The sequence below is a fragment of the Triturus cristatus genome, chromosome 11, assembly GCF_964204655.1.
Source record: "Triturus cristatus chromosome 11, aTriCri1.1, whole genome shotgun sequence".
Lineage (NCBI taxonomy): Eukaryota > Metazoa > Chordata > Amphibia > Caudata > Salamandridae > Triturus > Triturus cristatus.
This window is the reverse complement of record NC_140594.1, coordinates 1,085,781,348-1,085,804,069: the sequence shown is the minus strand read 5'-3', so window position 1 is coordinate 1,085,804,069 and position 22,722 is coordinate 1,085,781,348. Positions and strand designations below refer to the sequence as shown.

Genomic DNA, 22,722 nt, shown 5'->3' with positions numbered 1-22,722 from the left:
CAGCAATGGTCCATTATGACTTGTCTATGACAGCAAAGAGTTTAAGTAATATTAGGCATCTTTCTAGACATGCTGAAGCATCGCTATCAATGAGCAATTTATAGTTGTTAGACCTGGCTTTCTTAGGGTGATCTTCCCCCAAACCTTTTTCCTGCTTATCTACTATTTTTGCTATATCTTTGAGTTGGACTTGGGACTCTGAGCACTTTACCACTGCTGACCAGTCCTAAAGAGCATGTGCTTCTCCCCTAAACACGGTAACATTAGTGTATACACAACTGGCACATTTGGATTATTTGTAAGTCCCTTGTAAAGTGGTATACCATATACCCAGGACCTGTAAAATAAATGCTTCTTATGGGCCTGCAGCACTGGTTGTGCCACCCATACAAGAAGCCTCTCAAATCGGTCTCAGGCCTTCCATTGCAAGGCCTGTGTGTTCAGTTTACTGCCACTTCGACTTGTCATTTAAAACCACTTACCAAGCCTTAAACTCCACTTTTATTACACATAGGTCACCCCCAGAAGCCTTAAGGGCAGGGCGATGTGTTAGTAAAATCTAGTAGTGACAAACAGCTACATTTGTTTTTCACTACGGTGAAGCCTACACCTCATAGATTAACATTGGGAATTCCTTAAAACATCATTAAGCTGTAATTCCTGATTAGAAAGGAGTAGCTGCTTCATGTTTCATATCTTTTTTTCGCAAACATATTTTTATTGCCATTTATAAAAATCGACATTACATGGTATAATCTCAATCATTTAAAAATCCATAAACCCTTTCCATCCATCCCATCTCTTAAGGTCCAGTCCCGATCACATCATGTATCTATACGATAAAATCATAGTCTACACACCTCTCACAGTTTGTTACATGCATTCTATCCCTTATAAATCCCTTACATACCTTATATAGCCCTCATATCCCTGATATATACTTTTGCTCTTAGTATATGCAACAACATATTCAGAGTGTTTTCATAAAGGTACTACTAATTAATTTCTTTCCCAGATGCATCCTCCTTGTTAGACAATCCAGTAAGAGAAAAAGTTAATGGTAAAATTTGATTTAACATTACTATTTTAGAAATGCCACTTTTAAAAAGTGGACATTCCTCTGCTTTTAGTCCTTCCTCTATGTGCCTTGCAGCGTGTCTTGAATATACGTCTGGGCTGGGTAACAGCTAAACTTTGTGCATTCCCTCTTGACACGAACAAAGGAAGGGTGGGTGTAACAGGGAACTCATCTGCATTTATATGCATTTTGATAGCTCTTCCTGAGCAGAAAGAAAGAAGACAGCTGGCACTTTCACCTGAATAAGCAGAGTTCTATTTCCCACACAAAGGGCTGATTACCCCCTACTGACAGTCTGGAGCCAGGGCTGGGAAGAAAGGGGATCTGAGTACTTCAAGGGTCTGCTTTGAAGTCACCCCCACTTAAAAGGAACAACCCAGTATATGAACTGGGGGCTCTGGCCAAACCATGAAAGTACACTATTAGAACTGTGAAGAACTCTGCCAGGAGTAAAGCCTACTGTGTTACAAGGATTGCCACTCTACTGGACTGCTTCTCTACTGCCTGCTGATCTTTGCCCTACAGAGGACAAGGACTGGACCCATTTCATATGAGCCCAGAGTGATTCCAAGGGCTTGCTGGCTTTTCCCTGTTCTGAAGTCTCGGGGTCATCAAAGACTTCCTTAAACCCTGCAACAGCACCTGGACTCTGCCATCTGTGAGTTCTGCATTGCCAAGTGGTGCCAATTAAAGTCCTGAGCTTTTGAAAGGTGACTTTTACTGTACTGAACCATCAAAGTCGACTCACAGATTATTTTCTGCTGAGAAGAACCGATGCATTGCCCTTCGACACCGACACAGGAGTTGATCGAAGACAACTCAATACCTGCATCATAAAGGGGTTCATCGATGAAGTCTTCATTGCCTGTGCGGATTAGAACCAATGCATCGAGTCTCTGATATCGACACTTGCTCCATCCAAGGTACTTTTTCAGTGGGACCTGCATGAGTCCTGTAGCTGGCCTGCCCTCCATAGTGGTAGGCCTGAGCTTTGGATTTTCCCCAGTCCATCGCGACCTCAAGAAACCCCCAAGCGCTATTTGCTTCTAAGCACTACTTTTTTCTTTAATCTTAAAAAAGTCATAACTTCGGTTTTACTATTTGGATTATTGTTGTCTTATTTTTGTATTTCTCATAAATATATAATCTATTTTTCGAACCTAGTGTGGAGTATTTATGGGGTGCTTTCATTGTGTTACTGTGCCATAGTGTGATGCACAAATACTTTACAAATTGCCTCTTCAGATAAGGCTGACTGCTCTGAGCCAAGTTACCAGAGGGTGAGCACAGCTTATCTTTTAGTGTGTATCCAGCTTACCCTGACTAGAGTGTTGGTTACTGCTTGGACAGGGTGCATAACTCTGCCAACCAGAAACCCCAGTTCTAACATTGGATATGTTTCAATATCCCAATTCAAGAAGGTGGTTTCTTGCATCAAACCTTCGTAACTTTCACATGGTTAATGTACATGAACAGGGGGAACTGTCCTCCTTGTAGACAGTTCACTGTGAATTTATGTATGCACATAAGTGATATAACCATTGAAGACATCCATCAGTCAACAAAGTAAAAAAAACTTTTTTTTAAAATAAAATAAACATCCTACTTAGAACAGAGTGTGTGATATTAGGACTTCCCTTATCCAATTGTGCGTAAACTAAACACAATGAAACTTTAAAACCTGCTACATTTGCCACTTCCATTAAATTTCGCATGTAGGCAAAACTTTTAACAATTTATTTTTTCTCTCATTATTACTGAGGGTTTGCTGTGGCTGTTATCCTAAAAACCTTTTTCGGTTTTTCTTTTGTGTACAAATAATGAGAGCCTTGGAGAGCTTCTTAAAAGCTTGCTAAGTTTTAAAATGAAAAGAAAACCGACCCTTTGCAACTTTTCATCCAACTGTTTAATGTCTAGTACTGTAAAATTAGCTCAGTGCGTTCTGCTATGCCAGCATAATTTAACATAATTGCACACATTTCGGATTATTCTTGTTACAAAAATTCCCACAAAGATATAATTATACCATATGACAATTATGTTATGATCAAAGTTTTAGCACAGTGGGTGATATCTGGTGCCATCACCACCCAAGGGCTAGACAATACACCCACATGTCAGCGGATCATGGGGGCCTCAACAAACTAGACTACCTGATCCATAACCTAGGGCACTCTAAAGGTACCACACACGGTGCACAAGGTGTATCCGACCACTCTGCAGTGGAGGTCCTGCTGGTAGGTTCAACTCAGAATCACGTCCTGCCCCTGAAGATTGACCCGTGGTACTTAAAAGATGTAAAATTAATAAAAGAGTATGAGACTTCGAGACAGTTTTTTTGCTGAAAACATAGGTTTGATGGTGATGATCTGGGAGGCGTTTAAAACAGTGATTGGGTCCACACCCATGCCCAAATAGGGGCACTGAAAAAGTAGAGGGCATTGCAGTGCCACACCCTTGAAAGTAATATTCTGAGCCTGGAGGCACGAATGGCAGGGAAAGAGGGGGCACCCTTGGCAGTGAGACACTGTCTAAGATTATGTCAGAAAGAGCAACGTAAATTACTAGAGGAGAGTTCCAGGGCAAAGGCACTAGCTACCAAGCATACACTGTACGAAGTGGGAGACAAAATTAGCAAATTACTGGCGTGGCTAGATAAGAAATCAGTAGCAAATAAATGGGTCCCAGTAATAGTTGATAGAGAAGGACAGCGACACAACATTGGAAAAGAGATAGTGGAGGAGTTTGCTGCGTACTACGAGAAATTATATTTATGGTCGACTAGTAAGAAAAGAGCTGGACTGCAGTGATTTCTTTCAAGACATACCCCTACCGCAGCTAGCCACAGAAGATAAGGAAAGATTGGAAGGTGACCCCTAAAGGAGTGTGGGTCTTTCAGACCGATCTCCATCCTCAATTATGAGGTAAAGGTCTTGGCAAAGGCTATATCCAAGCGGTTGGGTGCGGTGAACTCCTCTCTCATACATCCAGACCAATCGAGATTTATGCCATGCAGGGGAACCAGGCTGAATATACGTAGGATATTTGGGATTCTGCATGTTACAGAAGCTGGCTCTACAGACCCAGCGGCCCTCCTATCTTTGGACGCTAGGATGGCCTTTGATAGTGGAGAATGGTGTTATTTATTAGCAGTGCTGGGTCACATGGGGTTTGGGCCCAATTTCATCGGATGGGTGAAGCTGTCATACGAACAGCCGTTGGCCAGGGTAAGAGTTAACCTGACGTTGTCCCTGGTATTCCCATTGCAGAAAGGGACAAGACAGGGATGCCCGTTGTCTCCAATATTATTTGCCTTGACGTTAGAGCCCCTAGCAGCCTGAGTCCTACAGGACCCCTTGATATGGGGCATTTCGGTGGTGGAGGAATAGGATGAGTTCATATATTTGTACGCGGACAATATTTTACTATACATGAAGAGACCAAGGCAGTCTATTGATTATCTTCTGAATCTAAGGGGAATATTCGGGATACCGCATAAATTGGGATAAGGCCCTGCTGTTCTCACTGGTGGGTGGCCCCCCGAGCCTGACATCTAGATGTAGCGTCCCATTAAAGTTCAAAGGGTTTAAATATCTAGGGATCTATATACCAAGAGAACTACAAGAGTTTTACAAACAGAATTTAGCGACACAGCTGGACAGATTCACAAGGGATGCCCTGCGATGGCGGACACGGCTACTTACATTAATGGGCCGCGCAGCCCTATTTATGATGATGACACTGCCGTGCCTACTGTCTATTTTGAAGAGCACGCCCTCTTATGTCCCCCCACACTTCTTAAAGAAATGAGTGGCCGAGCTGCGGACCCTTCTCTGGAGTGGAGGTACGCTACGCACAGCATTGCATAAGTTGCAGAGAGGTGTTTACTAAGTAGGACTAGCAATTCCAGACATTAAGATATATTACTGGGCCTTCCAGCTGGTTACAGTGAATGACTGGGTTTTTGGGTGATCGGAGTGACCCGGCATATAGAGTTGATAGGTTGGTCATGGGGGACAGGGGCTACCCCCCCCTTGTATGATAGGAAGGCGGAGCAGGACCTCCCAGCCCACACATGATCGGCAAAAGAGACATGGAGGGCAGCGACGAAATATTTGGTCTGGGAGGGAAGACTGACAACATTGACCCTGCTATGGGATAGCAACCAACTTAGGGTGGGCAGGCTACACGGTTTTGGAAAATTTGAACTTCTTGGACTGGATTAATTAGGTGACGTCTGGAGGGGGCAGGCGTATATTAAGTTGCTTCACCTGTAATATGATATGGGGAAGTGAGAGTGGTCAAAATATTTGTAGCTGGATTACACACTCCGAGGCCATATCCGTGAAGGGCAGAACCTGGCAGAAGTGTTCCCCCTAGAGGACTGGCTAATAAGTGACTCATTAGAGGGCAAAGCAATACCATTAATATACAAGAAAATAACAAATAATGTCAAAGATCCCCTGGGGCCACCTAGAGCATCATGGGAGATTGATGTAGGCCACATTGATGATGAAGAGTGGGTGGAGTTCATACAGGGTCCGATAGAAGTAGCAATACGTTCCTGCTTCCACCTCATTCAATTAAAAATCTTACATCGAATATACTACCCCTGAATGTTATTGCACTGACTGAGTCATGTGGAGCAGGAACATTCTACCACCTGTTGTGGGAATGTTCGGCAACATAGCTCTACTGGAAAGAAATTGGGAGCGTTGTGGCTGAGGTTGCGGAGGTCCCAGGAGAACCGAAGTGGTTCCTATTACTGATCACAGGGGATGAGGCACGGCTTAAACATAAAAAATGTGACTGGCACTAGCCGCAGTGGTGGCAAAGCGCAGCATTGCAAAGAACTGGGCCACTCTAGCCCTTTCGAAAGTGGAGGACATTAAATTGGATCTTGACTGGTGTTGGCAAGCGGAGCACACGATATACTGGAGTAGAGGGTGTCCAAAGATTTGGGGGAATTGTCAGGGTTATAGAGGACTATAGAGAGGAACAGTGGGAATAAGGGGAGACTAGTACCACACCATCACTATGTGGATTATGTATTCAATAACTGGTGAAATGATGAATGTAAAATATTATGTATGACATAAGATACGTGTAAAGTGTTTCTTGATGTACTGTTGGCTGAGCAAACTGCAATAAAAAGAAGTAAAAAAACCATTTAGCTTAGGAGCACAGGAACCACATACAGATCACTTGTTTTTTTCACCACTTTTTTAATGTGAAATGCATTCTCACATCCATAATGTATTTCACGGCAAACTTTTGCGCTTAATGCCACTTTCACATTTCAGGTAATTTCACATAATTTAGCAGTTTTTGGAATCATTTGAAAGCAAATTGCTTGAATTTCACCCATCAATAGTGTAAACCCTTTTTAGTTCTTTGCTGTGTAGCCTGTCCCATGGCTACACTTCAGAGTATTATCACTTCACAGGGAAAAACACTTCTATTTCTCAAAATATTTGAGGCAAATAAATAGAAATCTAAAAAATACATATAACAAACAGAGCATGTTACTTCTCATCATGGGGTCTGTTCAATCTCTCCGTGGGAACTGCTGTAAAAAACAAACATTCTTCCATGTATGTTTTTATAATTAAAATGATATGGAAATAGTTTGCAAATGAAAGGTCCCTGTGCGATCTTGATTCAACAAAACATTCCAGAGTAATGAGCATTCCTCTTCCGAAAGTAGAACAGAGGCTCTTTCGAAGTTGTGTCCAAAATGTGTATTTTGGATAAAAGATGTTTGCACTGGTACAGTGTGACTGATAGCAGTTCATTGTGCTTGGAAGAGTAACACACATTTTGCTATCCTATTATAATTTTAGAACATCAAGGATAAATGTGATTAAGGCATAATAAAAGAAGAGGATGTCCTCGACTGCCAGTATCTGCATCTATTGAGTAGTGTCATTAGAGCTCGTGGACAAATCATAAAATTAATCAACAACAGCATTCCACAAGGGCTACCAGCTTGGGAAAATCAAATCTAATGACAGATTGCATAATGGAGAGGTCAGGTCTAGAAATAGCAATTAAAAAATAGACATGAAAAATTAAGTAAAGGAGACAAAGTGGTAGAGAATAGTTTTAACACTTTTAGTATAATATAGATACTTAAATGGAGGGGTGAAATGATACATGTGGCTGGGAAACCTACAAACTAATTAGGTGGGGCATTTAAGGTACAGTGAGAAAATGGTTTTTTTGTTGACTGGGGTGTGAGCCAGGGTCAACCAACAGCCACAATCCGTTGCAGGGAGAACCAGAGAAAGTCACTAAATTAACCTGTGCTTAACCCTGGGTAGCTTGGCAGAAAAAGTGATCAGGCTTAACTTAGAGGCAGTGTGTAAAGTATTTATGAAGTACACAAACAGTAATAAGGTGAAAACACAACACAAGAAAAAATAGAGTCAACTTTAATAAATCACTTGACACCAAAACAAAAAAAAAATCCAATCAGTAGAACCGGACTAATGAATTTACAATGTTTTTTTGTAAAAACTAGCACCTAAAAGATCGAAGCGCCTACCGCGGACATATAGTCGCACAAGATGGGGTCAAAGTCGAAAACATTACCGACCGCGATGAAATACAGTTTGGATACAAGGATTGGGCCCAGTCAGCCCTTACCTCCACACTCGGAAGGATTTCTGATTAAAATGTTCTGAGAAGGTAAAGTTCGGTGGGGCAAGACTGCAGAACGCGTCGAAGGAGGGAGCGTTCTCGTTGAATAACCTTGAGTCAAAGCCATGGTGAAGACTTCTACAGTCGGACTATGTCTCTGAAACGGAAGTCGGAAATCTCCAGTGGGACGAGGAAGAGGGATGTAGATGATGACAGTTCTATGAGGCTGGATGATCCTTTGGAAAAAGACGACTGAAAAGGATTTGCTGGTAGAGAGAAGAACGTAGCGGGAGAAGTCACAAAGTCAATCTGAAAGGCGATGCACCTTGGAGAGGCGAGCAGGTTGGTCCCGGTCGCCTCCTGGTTCTGACAGCAGTTATAGCCAAACAAATTCTCAGTCTCCACTTTTGCATCTGGTCATCTTCAGAACCGTTCCAAGAGTACAGGACTGGTGGGGCACCATTTAGAGGGTCTCACTCAGGCTAGGTTCAACTGAGGGTTCAAGGTGAAGGGAGTCTTTTGTGTCCCTAAGGCTCAGATCAAGAGGATAGTAAACTACCTGGAGTCACTGTGGTGATCCTGGGTTCACGTTGTATGTCCAGACCTTCTTTCCCAAGCAAGATGGCAGCCAGACAGAAAGGTAGCAAGTCAGCACAGTGGAAGTCTTTTCAGCAGCACAGAAGTCCTTCAAAGGGGATGGGGAATGCAGCCCTCCTCCCTAAGCCTTGTAAGGCCCTATGGACCCCATCCATGAGGCTGTCTGGTTTTTTAAAGGTGAGAGGGAGCACACAGCCCCCCTCCTTGAGACTCCTCAGGCCCAGGTGACACCATACTTTGGGGCCAACAGATATACTTTGGGTGTCAGCTGGGGAGCAGGCCTGGACTGCAAAGGCCCTGAGGCTCCCCCCACAGCCCAAAAACAAAATTAAAACCGTGGGTCTCCCAGATGAGCACCGAGACACTAACAAAAATACTTTAAAAAAAACAGCAGGAGTCGCTCATTTATTATTCAGTGTTCGTTGAAGGAGCACCCCATACTGCCTTGCAAGGTGGCTTTACACTTTGTTTTCTTTTTTTTGCAGCTGGATGACGTTGCTTGTAGGGCCAAGGCATCAATAAACCTTTTTTTTAATGTGACGTGGGGCTACAGGGAATGCAACACCCCCAGCAACATTATAATGAAAAAACAGTAAGCCTCACTAAATCCATGACATCACCTCAGGAGAACTTACCATAAGTTTCAAAAACGCTCCTAGCTGGAGCTCTATTATATTTAACTGGAGTGCAAGGCTTCTGGAGGAAAAAAAAAACTTGTCTCCAAGTCTTTCTTTTAACATTTTCTGTTCACAGATGCAATCATAAAAACTATGTAAAAAGAAAGACTCACATACATGTTGATTTTTTATTGAAACATTTTATATTAATCACTGTTATGAAACAGTGCTTTGTGTGATTTACTAAAATATAAATTTGATTAAATATATTGGTGATTTTTAGACAAAGATGATATATCTGCTTTACATATATGATATGCTCACCACTTGATAGCCCACCTTTATATATTTTGGTACTGTGACTCTTTGAAAAAGTCAGAAAGTCTGCCTTAGCGCGACCAGAGCCTGCAAGACCAGCTGCCCAGTACGCATGCCAGAAGGCCGTGTGCTGCGGGAGCTAGGGTGAAAATGTCAGTTAAACAATACTGCATTAAACTAGCAACTCCACTGAAATTTACCAGTTATATTTATCTCAAGTAACTACAACTTGTGCCCTAAGGAAACAATAACTCGTGTCCTCGCCATGCACTGCTAATTACCTCACATATTACATCACCCATGACATGATCTATGCCATCATTGATAACACTACTGCAACATTTTTTTTTTTTAATTGGTAGAAAGGTGCAGATTGTTCATAAAAATTATAAAAGAATCTAAATGACGTTGCAGGCTCTTGGCAGTGTGGGCAATTAAAACCGCATCGTCTGCATAAAAAAGGACTGGATTAGCCTCCTTCTCACCCTGGAAACGTCTGCTTCAATGTTGGTAAACCTCCTCCAGCTGATTAATATACATTATGAATAAGTAGGAGGCAAGGATGCACCCCTGCTGAATTTCTCTTTTAATTTCAAACGGCTGGGTGAATTCAACATTTGGGCTGTACCTGACCACCCCATTGTGTCCATTATAAAGATCTCTCATGAAGGCTACAAGGACTTCGTCCACCCCCACGGACCCAAGCTCAGACCAAAGTTTCTCTTTATTGACTTTGTCAAAGGCAGAGCTGATGTCCATGAATGCCAGATGTATTCCCCCCTCCCCCTCGCCTGAGTATATTGGGCAAGCAGAAGACAGCGGTTGAGGTTCTGTTCAACCGTTCCCCTACCTGACCTGAACCCGTATTGGACATCAGAGACTACACCTCTCATCCACCCACAAGGTGAGTCTCTCAAGAATGACCCTCCCAATATTCTTAACCTCCACATCGAGTAAGAAAATGTGTCTGCAACATTTCAAATGGCATCACTGATGATATCAATGTGCACTGAGGGGCGCAAGTTATAGTTGTCTTAGGGCATGAGATATTGTTACATTAGATAACTATAACTGGTGAATTTCAGTAGTTTTGTTAGTTTAAAATATATAATATGCACATGGGTATACCTATTTAAAAAAAAAATATATATATATATATATGTGATCAAGGGCACTTTGTATGCCCGAAACGCGTCATATGGCTTATTGAAGAATAAAAAAGTTTCAGCCACGAAATTCTGGGTCCGTGACTCCTTGTCCGTGCAAATCAGACAATTTGTAGGAGTCGTCCTGCAAATATATATATATATATATATATATATATATATATATATATATATATATATATATATATATATATATATATATATATATATATTTATTATCTACTGGCGGTCGCCAGTAGATAGTTATAACCGAGTTCCCATAGGAAATCTGAAAATTCTATTTTGAATAACTTTGGCACCGGTTGACTTATCTTCGTGAAATTTTCAAAACTAATGGGGCGCTCCGCTCAGCTCCTACCCTGAAAGTCTCGGGGTGATTCGTCAAGCGGGGGCTGAGAAAAAAGGGGGTCCCAAAACGCGTTTTCCCCATGCATTTTCCCATAGGACCTTTAGTCGAAGGTACAGCCCGAACAGCTGAACAGAATTACTTGAAATTTGGCAAAGAGGTAGTCCTCAGGTCAGGCATGTGCCTTTTGCATATATGGTGTCAATCTGTTCAGTAGTTCCTGAGAAAATTGCAGTTAAAAGTACATAAATATCTATATGCGCGCACGGTGCGCACACCAAATGTGCGCGAGCGTAATTCTGATTGGTGGTTAGATGTCAGTCAACATTCGAATCGGTCGAAATCAGGAAGTGTCGGACGCCATTTTGTGTGTGACAGTGAAAAAGAAAGGTGGAGAACGTGAAAAGGGGGCAGGGTAGAGAGTTCCTGACCCCCTAGCCTTTGTCAGGGGGTCCCTGAAGGGTGAAAAAAACATTTTATTTTTTTTAAAAAAATCGCGGGGTGCGCGCACCGTGAAAAACCCTTAAAAAAAAATATACATTTTAAACTGTTTAGAAGTTTATAGAAGATATTAACTATGCTGTTCAACTTTATCCAAATTAAAAAAAAAGAGCTGAGCCATTCCATATTACAGGATACAGTCAATCTATAACTATATACAAAGGTAGTTTATTGTAAAATAAATATATAAAAAATATAATACATACATAAATTAGCATTTAAAAAACCTTACAAATTCACTAAAAAAACCATAGGTTTCACACACGTTATAGTTAGAAATTAGCATTTAAAAAACCTTGCAAATTCACTGAAAAAACCATAGGTTCCACACATGTTATAGTTAGCTGGACATTTCACTCGTAAAAAACCATTGAAATTCCCCCGTTATAGTTAGTCCAGCTAACTATAACTCGCGCGACCGCAATCCACTGCTGATGACATCACATATTACATCACTCATGACATGGTGAGTGACATAACTCATGACATCACTGATGACATCTCAAATGACATCACTGATGACATCATCCAGTGAATATGTGTCTTTCTGAAAAATAAATATTTTTCATATATGTATATCTAAAGGTTAATGGAAGAATAAATGGGTAAATAAGTGTCTAAATGGATGTTTTTTTTTTGTAAAATTAATTGTATAACTGACTTATTAACTGTATCTTAGTGAATACAGTGATGTAATATGTGACATCAGCAGTGGATTGCGGTCGCGCGAGTTATAGTTAGCTGAACAAACTATAACGGGGGAATTTCAATGTTTTTTTACGAGTCAAATATCCAGCTAACTATAACATGAGTGAAACCTATGTTTTTTTCAGTGAATTTATATTATATATATATATATACACACACACACACACACACACACACACACACACACACACCATCCCTCTTGATTGCCTCCCACCATCTGCATGCACTTCGATTCTTCTGTTGCGAATATTCCTCTTTCTTCACATGATTCATCCCAAATCTTTCAAACTTCCATAAACTCTCATACCTACATTCAAACTTCAATCAATCTACCTATTTAACTAACATGGGCACATGTCACCATTTCTCATCAATGCATCATGTTACCTCTATTATGCAAATTCAACGACTCATGCTTTGATCGGAAAATCTAAATATTTATGCTTGGGGAAAGAAGAAAGGAGTTCTTTCAATTTAGTATCCATTTATCATTTCCTATGTGTGTTTGTTCCTTCATTTATAGGTGGTCAGCAAAGCACCAATATGGTACAGGATGTTTTGCTCTTTAAGCAGACACATGCCAGACCCTCTTTCAGCAGGAAAGTTAAGGATGACATTGTGCTTAGCTTAAATAATCAACACGAAAAGGAGCAAGTCCTCTTATAGAGTGTGGAAAGTAGTCTAAATGAAGGTCCTTGTCAGCATCCATATCTATCACATCTCTTTCAAGGGACAGCAGATCTCTTTTCACACTTTCAATATTGCAATGAGGCAAACAAATCTACATAAGGAGGAAGGAACGGCTTGCCTCAAGCCCATAGGACATGACCCCACGGTCCATTAAATCCATCCTTAATTAGAAATTGTCCAATAGTTGCATCCTGGTGTTCTTCTGATGTTGGCTCTCTGCTGAGCCTCAAACGTTTACATTGAGATGTGTGTCCTATGCTCTTGGTATGGATTTCTATACTGTGTTTAAAAAGTGTCCCGCAACTCTTGCGCTTAGAGACTGGAACTTAGTTATATGAGTAAAAGGTGTATGGCGGCACCCTTTATTTCAAGTCATCCTATTTATATCTCTAATTCTTGGGGACGTAAACCCGTTAGCTGTGTAGGATTTCAAGATGTTGATGAGGACATGTCCTTTCTTTTAATCTGTGAAGTAACACACTCCCAGATATGTGCTAATAATTTTTTGCCGAATGATGCCTGGGTGGAGGATCGGACCCAGATAGAGTATCTTAGACAACAACAGGTGCCCATGCTTGTGGAGTTCGGAAAGCTGGAAGCCGCTCGGAAGGATCGCATTGTTGTTGAAAACCAAGACTGGCTGGTGGTTTTCCCATATTGGACAGTTTGGCCCTTCCAGGCCCTCTTGCTGCCTCATCACCATGTGTTACGGCTTCAGGATCTCAGCGACAAGGAGTGAGACAGTCTGGCTTCCATCATGAAAAGGCTTCTCACAAAGTATGACAATCTCTTTGAGATCTCCTTTCCCTACTCCATGGGATGGCATGGAGCTCCCACCGGACCACACCTCAAGGAGAATTGTACTCACTGGCAGCTTCATGCACATTACTACCCACCCCTCCTGCACTCGGCTACTGTTCGGATGTTCATGGTGGGCTACGAAATGCTGGTACAAGCCCAGTGAGACTTGATGCCAGAGCAGGCTGCGGGGTGCTTGAGGGTTCTCCCAGAAGAGCACTACAGACTGAAGCAGGCTGCCGCTGACAAGCAACCCCAGCACTGAGCTCCGTGGCCCTCCACAGCGGGCAGCACACACGTGCAGACCACGAGCAAGCGACCAGTCGAACGAAGGGACACAGCAGTTATACGTGTTTGCAGCCAGTGGAGCCATGGGTGCATTCTAGCTATGAAGAAGAGGTGGCTTGACTCTGGAGGCTGTTGAGGGCTAATCATAACATAACATAACACTTGTATTTGTAAAGCACACTTATCACCCATGGGTTTCAAGGTGCTGAATAACAGATGTTTATTGTTACCCACCTCAATGGTGCTCATTTTATCGACCTCAGATGGATGAAAGGCTGATTGGACCCGCCGGGATTTGAACCTAAGATCATGAGGTCGAACACAGGTCTCTGCAGTGGATGCATTGGTCCACTAAGCCACCAGACCCAGCGATCTGGCCAACCTGGCCTAACAGGGTAATACGAGCCTAGAGAAATAGTTTCTGCAAGGCTTTTATAGACAGAATCCAGCTAACATACAATTAAAACCGATGCAGAAAACATACTCTCTTACATTCCGCTAAGCGCCGGGACACTCCTGAGTAGCCGCGCACTTTAGAAATCTTGCTATCCATTCAATTATGCGCAGGATAGGTGTGGCCCTGATGGGGAGTTGACAGACCCCCTTCCAGTGTCCTGGGGGTGAGAGAGGGGTGCGTCTTAACCCCCACTTTGTTTCTATTATACATTAATAACCTGGTAACCTCTCTAGAGCAGTGCAAGCATGATGTCCCGCGTCCGGCAAACAGGTATGGTCCCGGTGCTCCTCTTTGCTGACAACACCTTACTGGTCTCGAGATCCCCAAGGGACATACAACATTTGTTGAACCAGTTCGGCGTCTTCTGCAAGCAGAGAGGGCTGGAGTTCAACCTTAACAAAACAAAATATATGGTACTGAATTCGTGCCAGGTGGCTAGATCGCACCCAGCCCAATGGTTCACTGGAGAGGGCCCGTACCTATAAATACCTGGGCTCTCCTTCAAAGAGCATTTTGGTTGGACACCCCAGATCCAAAAGTGTGAACTCAGACTAGAACATTATACTGCTGGTATCCTGAGAGCCTCAAAGGGGTCCAGCTTTTGCCCGATAACACCTGCATTGCAAATTTACAACTTGCAAGCTCTGGGGGGTCTCAATATGGTGGGGAACTCTTGGGGCATGACAATGTCAATGATATGGAACTGATGGAAAAACGTTTTCTCTGACTCCTCACCAATCTTCCTGCCAGCACTCCACTAGTGCCACTCCAATAAGCCCTTGGCATTCGACCTTTTGCCCTCAGATTAAAACTCAGACCCCTGCTGTATTGTACGAGGATCTGGTCCTAAGCAGACTTATTGGGCCTGGAAGAAATCTTAAAACTTCCTGAGGCTATCAGGGTCTCATGGCTGGGATATATTAGGCGCAGTCTTGATGAAATTGGGTGCAGAAATATGTGAGCCCATCTGGAAACGTCATGTGGCGTTTAAGTCCATGCTTAAAATTGTATGCTGATTTTAAATATGTACTTCCAGCGCATGTTACAGTGCAATTATGTCTAGGTGCTCTGAAATAAACTTTGACTCATACTTTAAATTGTTGAGATGTCACCCTTTTATGTTGCTAGTTCTTATTCTTATTAATGACTGTATTGTTTTAACTTATTCTTATATCTGCTTTTATGGCAACTGCAGAAATAAAGTCTGATAAAGTACACACACAAACACATCCACACAAAAAAACAGCATTCATCTGGTGTTGTCAACAATAATGAAATATACTAAAAACTGTTTAAAATAAAAGCATAAAGGATTCTGGCCGTTAAAAGAGTAAAAATAACTTAATATGTTTAAAATTACCTTTTGGACCAACGATAACAGACACTTCCTTGCCCGCAACAGTTTAAACCAGGTATTCTGTAGCCACCTGACTTTTTCATTATCATGCCCTCTCTGAAAAAACAAAATGAAAACAATTATTCCAGATATACATATGAATGATAGCAGAATGCTTATACATTTGAAATGCTATATATATATATATATATATATATATATATATTTATTTTTCAAAACGTTCGTTGTGAAATCCCCGCTCTCCTCCCTCGCGACGCCGGTGCCAGCAACGGTCACAACTCCGCTTTAAATATTTAACCCAGGATGGAATCCGAGTATTTCTCCGGAATAAATCCAGCGGCACACCAAGGACGACACAATATAGCTTTATAGTGTCACACAAACAGAACTACGCGTTTCGGCGAAGCCTTTGTCAAGTTACTGACCTGAGCCCAAATTCCCCTAGAAATACAGGTCACGGTTCATAAACATAGAAGAAAAACTTTACGTGCGCTCTGTTCGAAACAAATTAATTCTCAAATTCATTCATAATTCATGACATTTCAACATATCTGCAATTAAATCCCACTATGTGGTAACGTGCAATTTCTATACAGTTAAACGCGATACACATAAATTATAATTATATCATGGCAAGTGCCTACACCATTCCTTATTGCACATTTTTAAAGAGACAGAGCCACTTCGTAATCCACTTAATTATAAGTATAATTAAAGAAGAACCTAGATACATGGCACCATATAATTCATGTTAAGTGCGGAACTACTAGCCAAGGATTAATTACTATTATCGGTAATGGTAATGTACCCAAATTAGACAATTGTCTATGTTAAATAACAGCCCCTGCTAAACATGTTGCAACGCAATTTAATGGGTTGGAAAGCTGGAGGGTGGATGGTTTGTTATCTAAAGATGAATTCTTATGGCTTAAGAATGAAAATCCACGGGTCCCTTGTTTCTATCTGCTCCCCAAAGTGCACAAACACCCTACTAGACCACCGGGGAGACCTATTGTGTCTTCCAACGGTGGACTTCTAGAGAATACATCGATATTCTTAGATGTGTTTCTGGCACCTTTTGTCTCGAAATTAAGATCATTCTGCAAAGATAGTACTGACTTCTTACGAAGAATCCACGACATCACATGGGAAAGCAATTACCTCATGATAGCACTAGACGTCTGTTCCCTATACACCTGCATAGAACAACAAAAAGGTGTGGAGGCTTGCATGTATTTCTTGAAAGAAAGACACATGTCACTATGGGAACATACTCAGATGTTGAAAAAGATGATGCTTTACTGCCTAGAGGAAAACATTTTTGTGTTTGATAAAACCTTGTATCGCCAAAAGTCCGGTACGGCAATGGGGACATCCTTTGCACCCAGCCTAGCCAACCTGTTCCTAGGATGGTGGGAGGAATGTGTGGTGTGGGTGGAGGAGAACGAAAGATTTGTACAACACATCCCAATCTGGATCAGGTATATTGATGACCTGTTCCTGATTTGGGATGGACCCCTTGATTTAGCACAAGAATTCATTAATATTCTGGGGAAGAATGATCTCAACCTTACTTTCACACATTCTATCAGCAACTCCCACTGTGAATTCCTGGATATCTCCATTGACATAGTTAATAACCAAATGGTAACCACCCTCTTTCGAAAGGAGACCTCGGGGAATACATTGTTACACGCAACTAGTAATCACCCTACACCCTTACTAAATAGCATTCCCTATGGGGAATTCCTACGAGCTCGTAGGAATTGTAACACCAAAGGAGGTTTCCTAAATGAGAAACGGGTTATGGAGAGGAGATTCGAACAGAAAGGCTATGCTCCCAAGGTGATTGCCAATGCTAGTCAGAAAGTGGAAAACCTGCCAAGAGCCGAAGTACTTTTTTCACCTAACAAAAAAGAAGAGAGAAACAAAGGTATACCTAGATTAATCACAACTTATAATCGTAGGTCTAATACCCTAAGGTACTTGATGAAAAAACATTGGGGATTGCTGGAATCGGACCCCATAATAGGCTCAGATATAGGCGTAACACCTGCGATAACATACAAAAAATCCAAATCATTGAGAGACCAATTGGTACATAGTTATCAAAATGTATCCAACAGCACAAGTTGGCTGGGAACAGCTAAGGGTTTCAAAAAATGTGGTTCCTGCAAGGCGTGTAAACACAGCAATAATCGGGATAGCTACACTGTGGGGAAAAACACAGTACTGAAAAAGCCTATTAAGAAATTCATTACCTGCACCAGTGACTATACAATCTATGTCCTGGAATGCCATTGTGGGTTAAACTACGTGGGCAGCACCAAACTGCAGCTAAAAACCCGCATACTACAGCATATGAGGGCTGTAACCAATAAGGATCTTAACTATCCCGTAGCGAGGCACTATCAGGATAAACATCAGAGCAATGCCGACTTGATCAAATTCTTTGGCATTGATAGAGTCCTACCCCTTCCTAGAGGAGGGGACCGGGAAAAACTCTTGAGGATTACAGAGTCAAAGTACATCATCGAACTTAATGCTAAAATTCCGAACGGGATGAATTATGGTGAAGAATTAGCAACCCATTTAGGTTAATTGACTTAGCGTGGTGCAATTTCGTTTCTCTCTGTACTACCCTACTAAGTGTTCCCCTATTTTAAACATCACTGTAATTTTAATTTGACATTATAGAGTGAACAGATTTATGATGACATGAAAATAGTGTCCTGATCTATGGAATATTGGCAGTCTCTCTAGACTATTAGCTAGGCTTAGCATAGTAGTAGAGACCTTCTGTACTTATCTCTATCTTATTTTATCTTCATTATTTTTTCACTTAGATTTATCTATTGGTTTTTGGGTTTACCAGGGTCGCCCCTCACACTTCACTAACAGTAACTGACCAACTTGCCCACCTGTACATTCCCCCTTATAACTTGGAAGGTTATATGAGCTTGATTGGCACCTAAACATTGTGTACGTGTCCACACGTCTAAATTAATCGGAGTATGGCCCAATATTTTATTAGCCCTTGTACTATGATTGTCTTTGATTGTGTACAAATTGAATGGGTACATTACCCATTAAATTGCGTTGCAACATGTTTAGCAGGGGCTGTTATTTAACATAGACAATTGTCTAATTTGGGTACATTACCATTACCGATAATAGTAATTAATCCTTGGCTAGTAGTTCCGCACTTAACATGAATTATATGGTGCCATGTATCTAGGTTCTTCTTTAATTATACTTATAATTAAGTGGATTACGAAGTGGCTCTGTCTCTTTAAAAATGTGCAATAAGGAATGGTGTAGGCACTTGCCATGATATAATTATAATTTATGTGTATCGCGTTTAACTGTATAGAAATTGCACGTTACCACATAGTGGGATTTAATTGCAGATATGTTGAAATGTCATGAATTATGAATGAATTTGAGAATTAATTTGTTTCGAACAGAGCGCACGTAAAGTTTTTCTTCTATGTTTATGAACCGTGACCTGTATTTCTAGGGGAATTTGGGCTCAGGTCAGTAACTTGACAAAGGCTTCGCCGAAACGCGTAGTTCTGTTTGTGTGACACAATAAAGCTATGGAGAAATACTCGGATTCCATCCTGGGTTAAAAATATAATATATATATATATATATCACTGCATGAGCACGGAGCAGCCCACAACACCACGACTGGCAAACAAACAAAGGTGAGGCCCACTACCGTGAAATCACTTTATTCACAGAGTCTTTCAAAAGCGCCTGCTTTCATTCATCCAACGTTTCGGCTTCCTTGCCTAGTTCACGGACTGAAATGCAAGCGCCCAGGTGCGCTTGGATGTTTTTAAAGAGGTACATCACGTGACTGGAATTACAGGTACTTCTGTTCCCACAGTGCATTGTGAATTTGAATTTAAATGAAAACTGGATGTTCCAAATTGATAAATGCTTTCCACAATGGAAATGTACATTACACAAGCACTGCTGTAAAAGTGGAAATATGAGCATAGTCCGGTGAATCGAACCATCTTGCAAATGTTCTTGCCACGAAGTATGACTCTGGAAGGGCAGCTATTCACGGCACGATCAGAACAGAATGTCTTTCTGTTTGAATCCCTTCCCTGCGCTGTTCCATTTCGCTCAAGTGGCAAATCCTTAGTAGGTTGGGGGCGCAGGTGGGCCAGGCTCCTCAATTAATATCACCAAAGAAGCAGAAGCTTTTTCTCCGTTTCCGGAGCCCAGGGCCCCACAGGGCGGCCTCACTGCATGAGCACGGAGCAGCCCACAACACCACGACTGGCAAACAAACAAAGGTGAGGCCCACTACCGTGAAATCACTTTATTCACAGAGTCTTTCAAAAGCGCCTGCTTTCATTCATCCAACGTTTCGGCTTCCTTGCCTTGTTCATAGATGTGTATATATACACATCTATCTATATATCTATATATACAGATATATATTCACACACACATATATATACACACACACGCTAGTTGCATCTCAGCTCTATTCCAGACAATTATTTGAAGCAATATAGTGTTGTCAAAAATAAAAGATATGAAGCAGAGAGGATGAGAAATTATTATACCCGTTTTGTGAATTTAAATACTGAATATCTGCAAACTTAAAAGTAAGAATTCAAAGACTGATATGGGTAACTGATGGAGGAGCTTTGTAGCAGAACAGAGTGACATTCAGTTGTTTACAGACACTGTATCATCTTAGAAATACCATAAGGCCCTCACTTAAAATATCAATAGAATGCATGATCTGAAACGCCATTCATTTATGTAAAAATTAGGATGGCATTGAAGTACAGGAAATTACAGGCTAACATCAGCATTGCAATGAGAAATTCCTGACATGCCTATAAAGTTTAAAAAAACAAAGACAAAAAACAGATGTCTTTCTAAGCCGAACCGCTATATAGTGTAAGTATTCATATAGCATTTATGGTCTTTACCTTTTTAAAGACATACATGAAGGATTAAAGATCACAGGGATAAATGTAATTCTTACAGATATATTTGTCCAGAAAATACAAAACAAAACTATTCATGCTGAAGGACAAGCACATTATCACAGACCTACAACACACCCAAAGTCAATAACCAGATCTAGCAATGTGGAGGAAATCTGCCCATTTTGTATGGTCACAGGCGATTTTTCGCCTTTATCCTGGCTGCTAATATTGCTTTGTGCACTGTGACACTTGTACGCAGTGCCACAGCGCATGTGCTATGGCTCGAAAATAGTTGAGTGAAAATGGTTCCACCCAATTAGTCTACTTAACTTTCCAGAAAGGCCACAGTAAATGACACAGAAAATGCATTAATAGCATGAAAGTGAAATGTCATTTGCGTGCTGCAGTGTGTTTGCACCACCTACATACATGAGAAAAATAGATGGCTGCCCGGAGCACCCCTGTGCTCTGGTTGAGCTGTAGTCTAAAGGCACTGCAGGCTCACATGAGAGGAAAGTTACATTATCATGTAGGAAAACCTACTTTCATATATTATAACACCCTAAAATTGTGCCTGGTAAGGCAACAAGGAGCTGTATCTTTTATATGAAAAGGTGGCACCCTCCATATTTGAAACAGGTGTCCTCAAAGTGATTGGAGGCCTAAAAGCTGTTTTCACTGTGCAGGTTTAGCCTACATTCTCTAAGGACAGGCCTAATTATGAGTAAAATTATTATTTCATATCTCCACTGTAGAAAATACTAATGAAATGATTCAAAGATATCCCCCCCCCCCGCCCAGTTTTCATAATCTGAATAAATGGTGACGTCAGATTTGTGATAATTCTATTGGAAAAGTAACTTTATAAACTGCACTAAAACCAGCTCTGCCACATATAAAACCATGAGATGTCAATTCTCCATCTTCGCTCAATTTAACAACCCAGCATTCCACAAGACCATACACAGCCTTGCCTCCGTACCCAGGGAGGCAGGAGCAAACTGCAGAACAATGGACTTGACACTCTCTCTCCTTTGACCTGCAGAGGCCAAACTGGGTTGTACCTGTTCATGCCCAGAGCTTATCGCGAACTAATTCACCAACCCCAGCTGGAGGAGTGCTCATCTAAATAAGGTAGTGGTTTTGCAGAAAGCCAGAAATGCTCCTCGTTGAAGAAGGGTTCAGCCATCTTAGGCTGAACACTACTGGGAATGTTTTGAGTAAAGTGGAAAAGAAAGTGCTTCAAGAGGAGGTAGGCATAGGGTGACAAATGGCCAGAAATTAGGTAGTGGAAAATCAGTTATTAGTGCACAGGATAAGACCAGCTCACCACCATCAGATCTTGACAACATTCCTAGACACAGATAGACTACACCTATAGAAAAAGATCCTGCGAGAAGAAAGAAGAGTCCTGACTTCTTGCCGGCATCCAGGGGACTGGAACTGCTCTCCAGGGGTCAGATGGCTGACCTCCAGCTTTTCTACTCCAAAGACACAAACATTAGAAGGTCACCTGCCTCTCACATGGCCCAGCTGAACACAGAGGACTGCACCCTGCAGAAGCTGTGGCTGGAGAGAGACCTGATTTCTAGAAGCCTGCCGTGAGAATTTGAGGACTTCAGAAGAGACTGCAAGGAACTTTCCCAGCAGCTGGAAAATTTTGCGATTTACACATTTTTACAAGTACAGAGGAGTCGGACAAGATGCTGAGGCCCACCCAGTGAGGCCACATATTAAGTGCGCAAGAAAAACAGCTTCACCTGATGAAGATATCCAGCTCGTGGAATGGTGCTTGGCTATAGCTTCCATTCTTGCCCACTGAAAGACGTGGACCAGGATGAGGCTGCAAACCCATCCAACAAATGAAGCGCCCTCAGAGGCTATGATATGTAGCTTTGTACAGTTCAAAGCTTTTGCCACCCAAACCATCAGCTTCAGCCAAAGCTCTCCAACGTATCGGACTATGAAGAACCCTCGCCAGCCTAAGCCTTAGACCATACCCTTCTAAAGGATTTTGAACTCCATTTCAGAGACTACATTCTAAGGTAAAACCTTAAATCTCAATGACCCACTTGGTATATCCGACCTCTGCTCCATTTCGATCAGCATGAAATCACGCCTACATCTCAGTCAATGGAGAACTAATATTTTTTACCGGCATGTTACTTTTATTTAAGAACATTTTGTCTTAAATG

The 22,722-nt window shown here is 41.6% G+C and overlaps 1 protein-coding gene and 1 pseudogene across 4 annotated transcripts in view; one reads left to right on the top strand and one right to left on the bottom strand.

The window, feature by feature from the left end:
• The window catches only part of PLD1 (phospholipase D1), a 422,898-nt gene that overhangs the window by 153,278 nt on the left and 246,898 nt on the right, over positions 1-22,722 (bottom strand). For all 4 annotated transcript variants that reach the window (XM_085635446.1, XM_085635443.1, XM_085635445.1 and 1 more), the window contains one exon: positions 15,567-15,659. In XM_085635446.1, the coding sequence (XP_085491572.1) occupies positions 15,567-15,659 (93 nt within the window). The remainder of the gene's footprint in view (positions 1-15,566; positions 15,660-22,722) is intronic.
• On the top strand, positions 13,013-13,726 carry LOC146786035 (galactose-1-phosphate uridylyltransferase pseudogene; annotated as a pseudogene).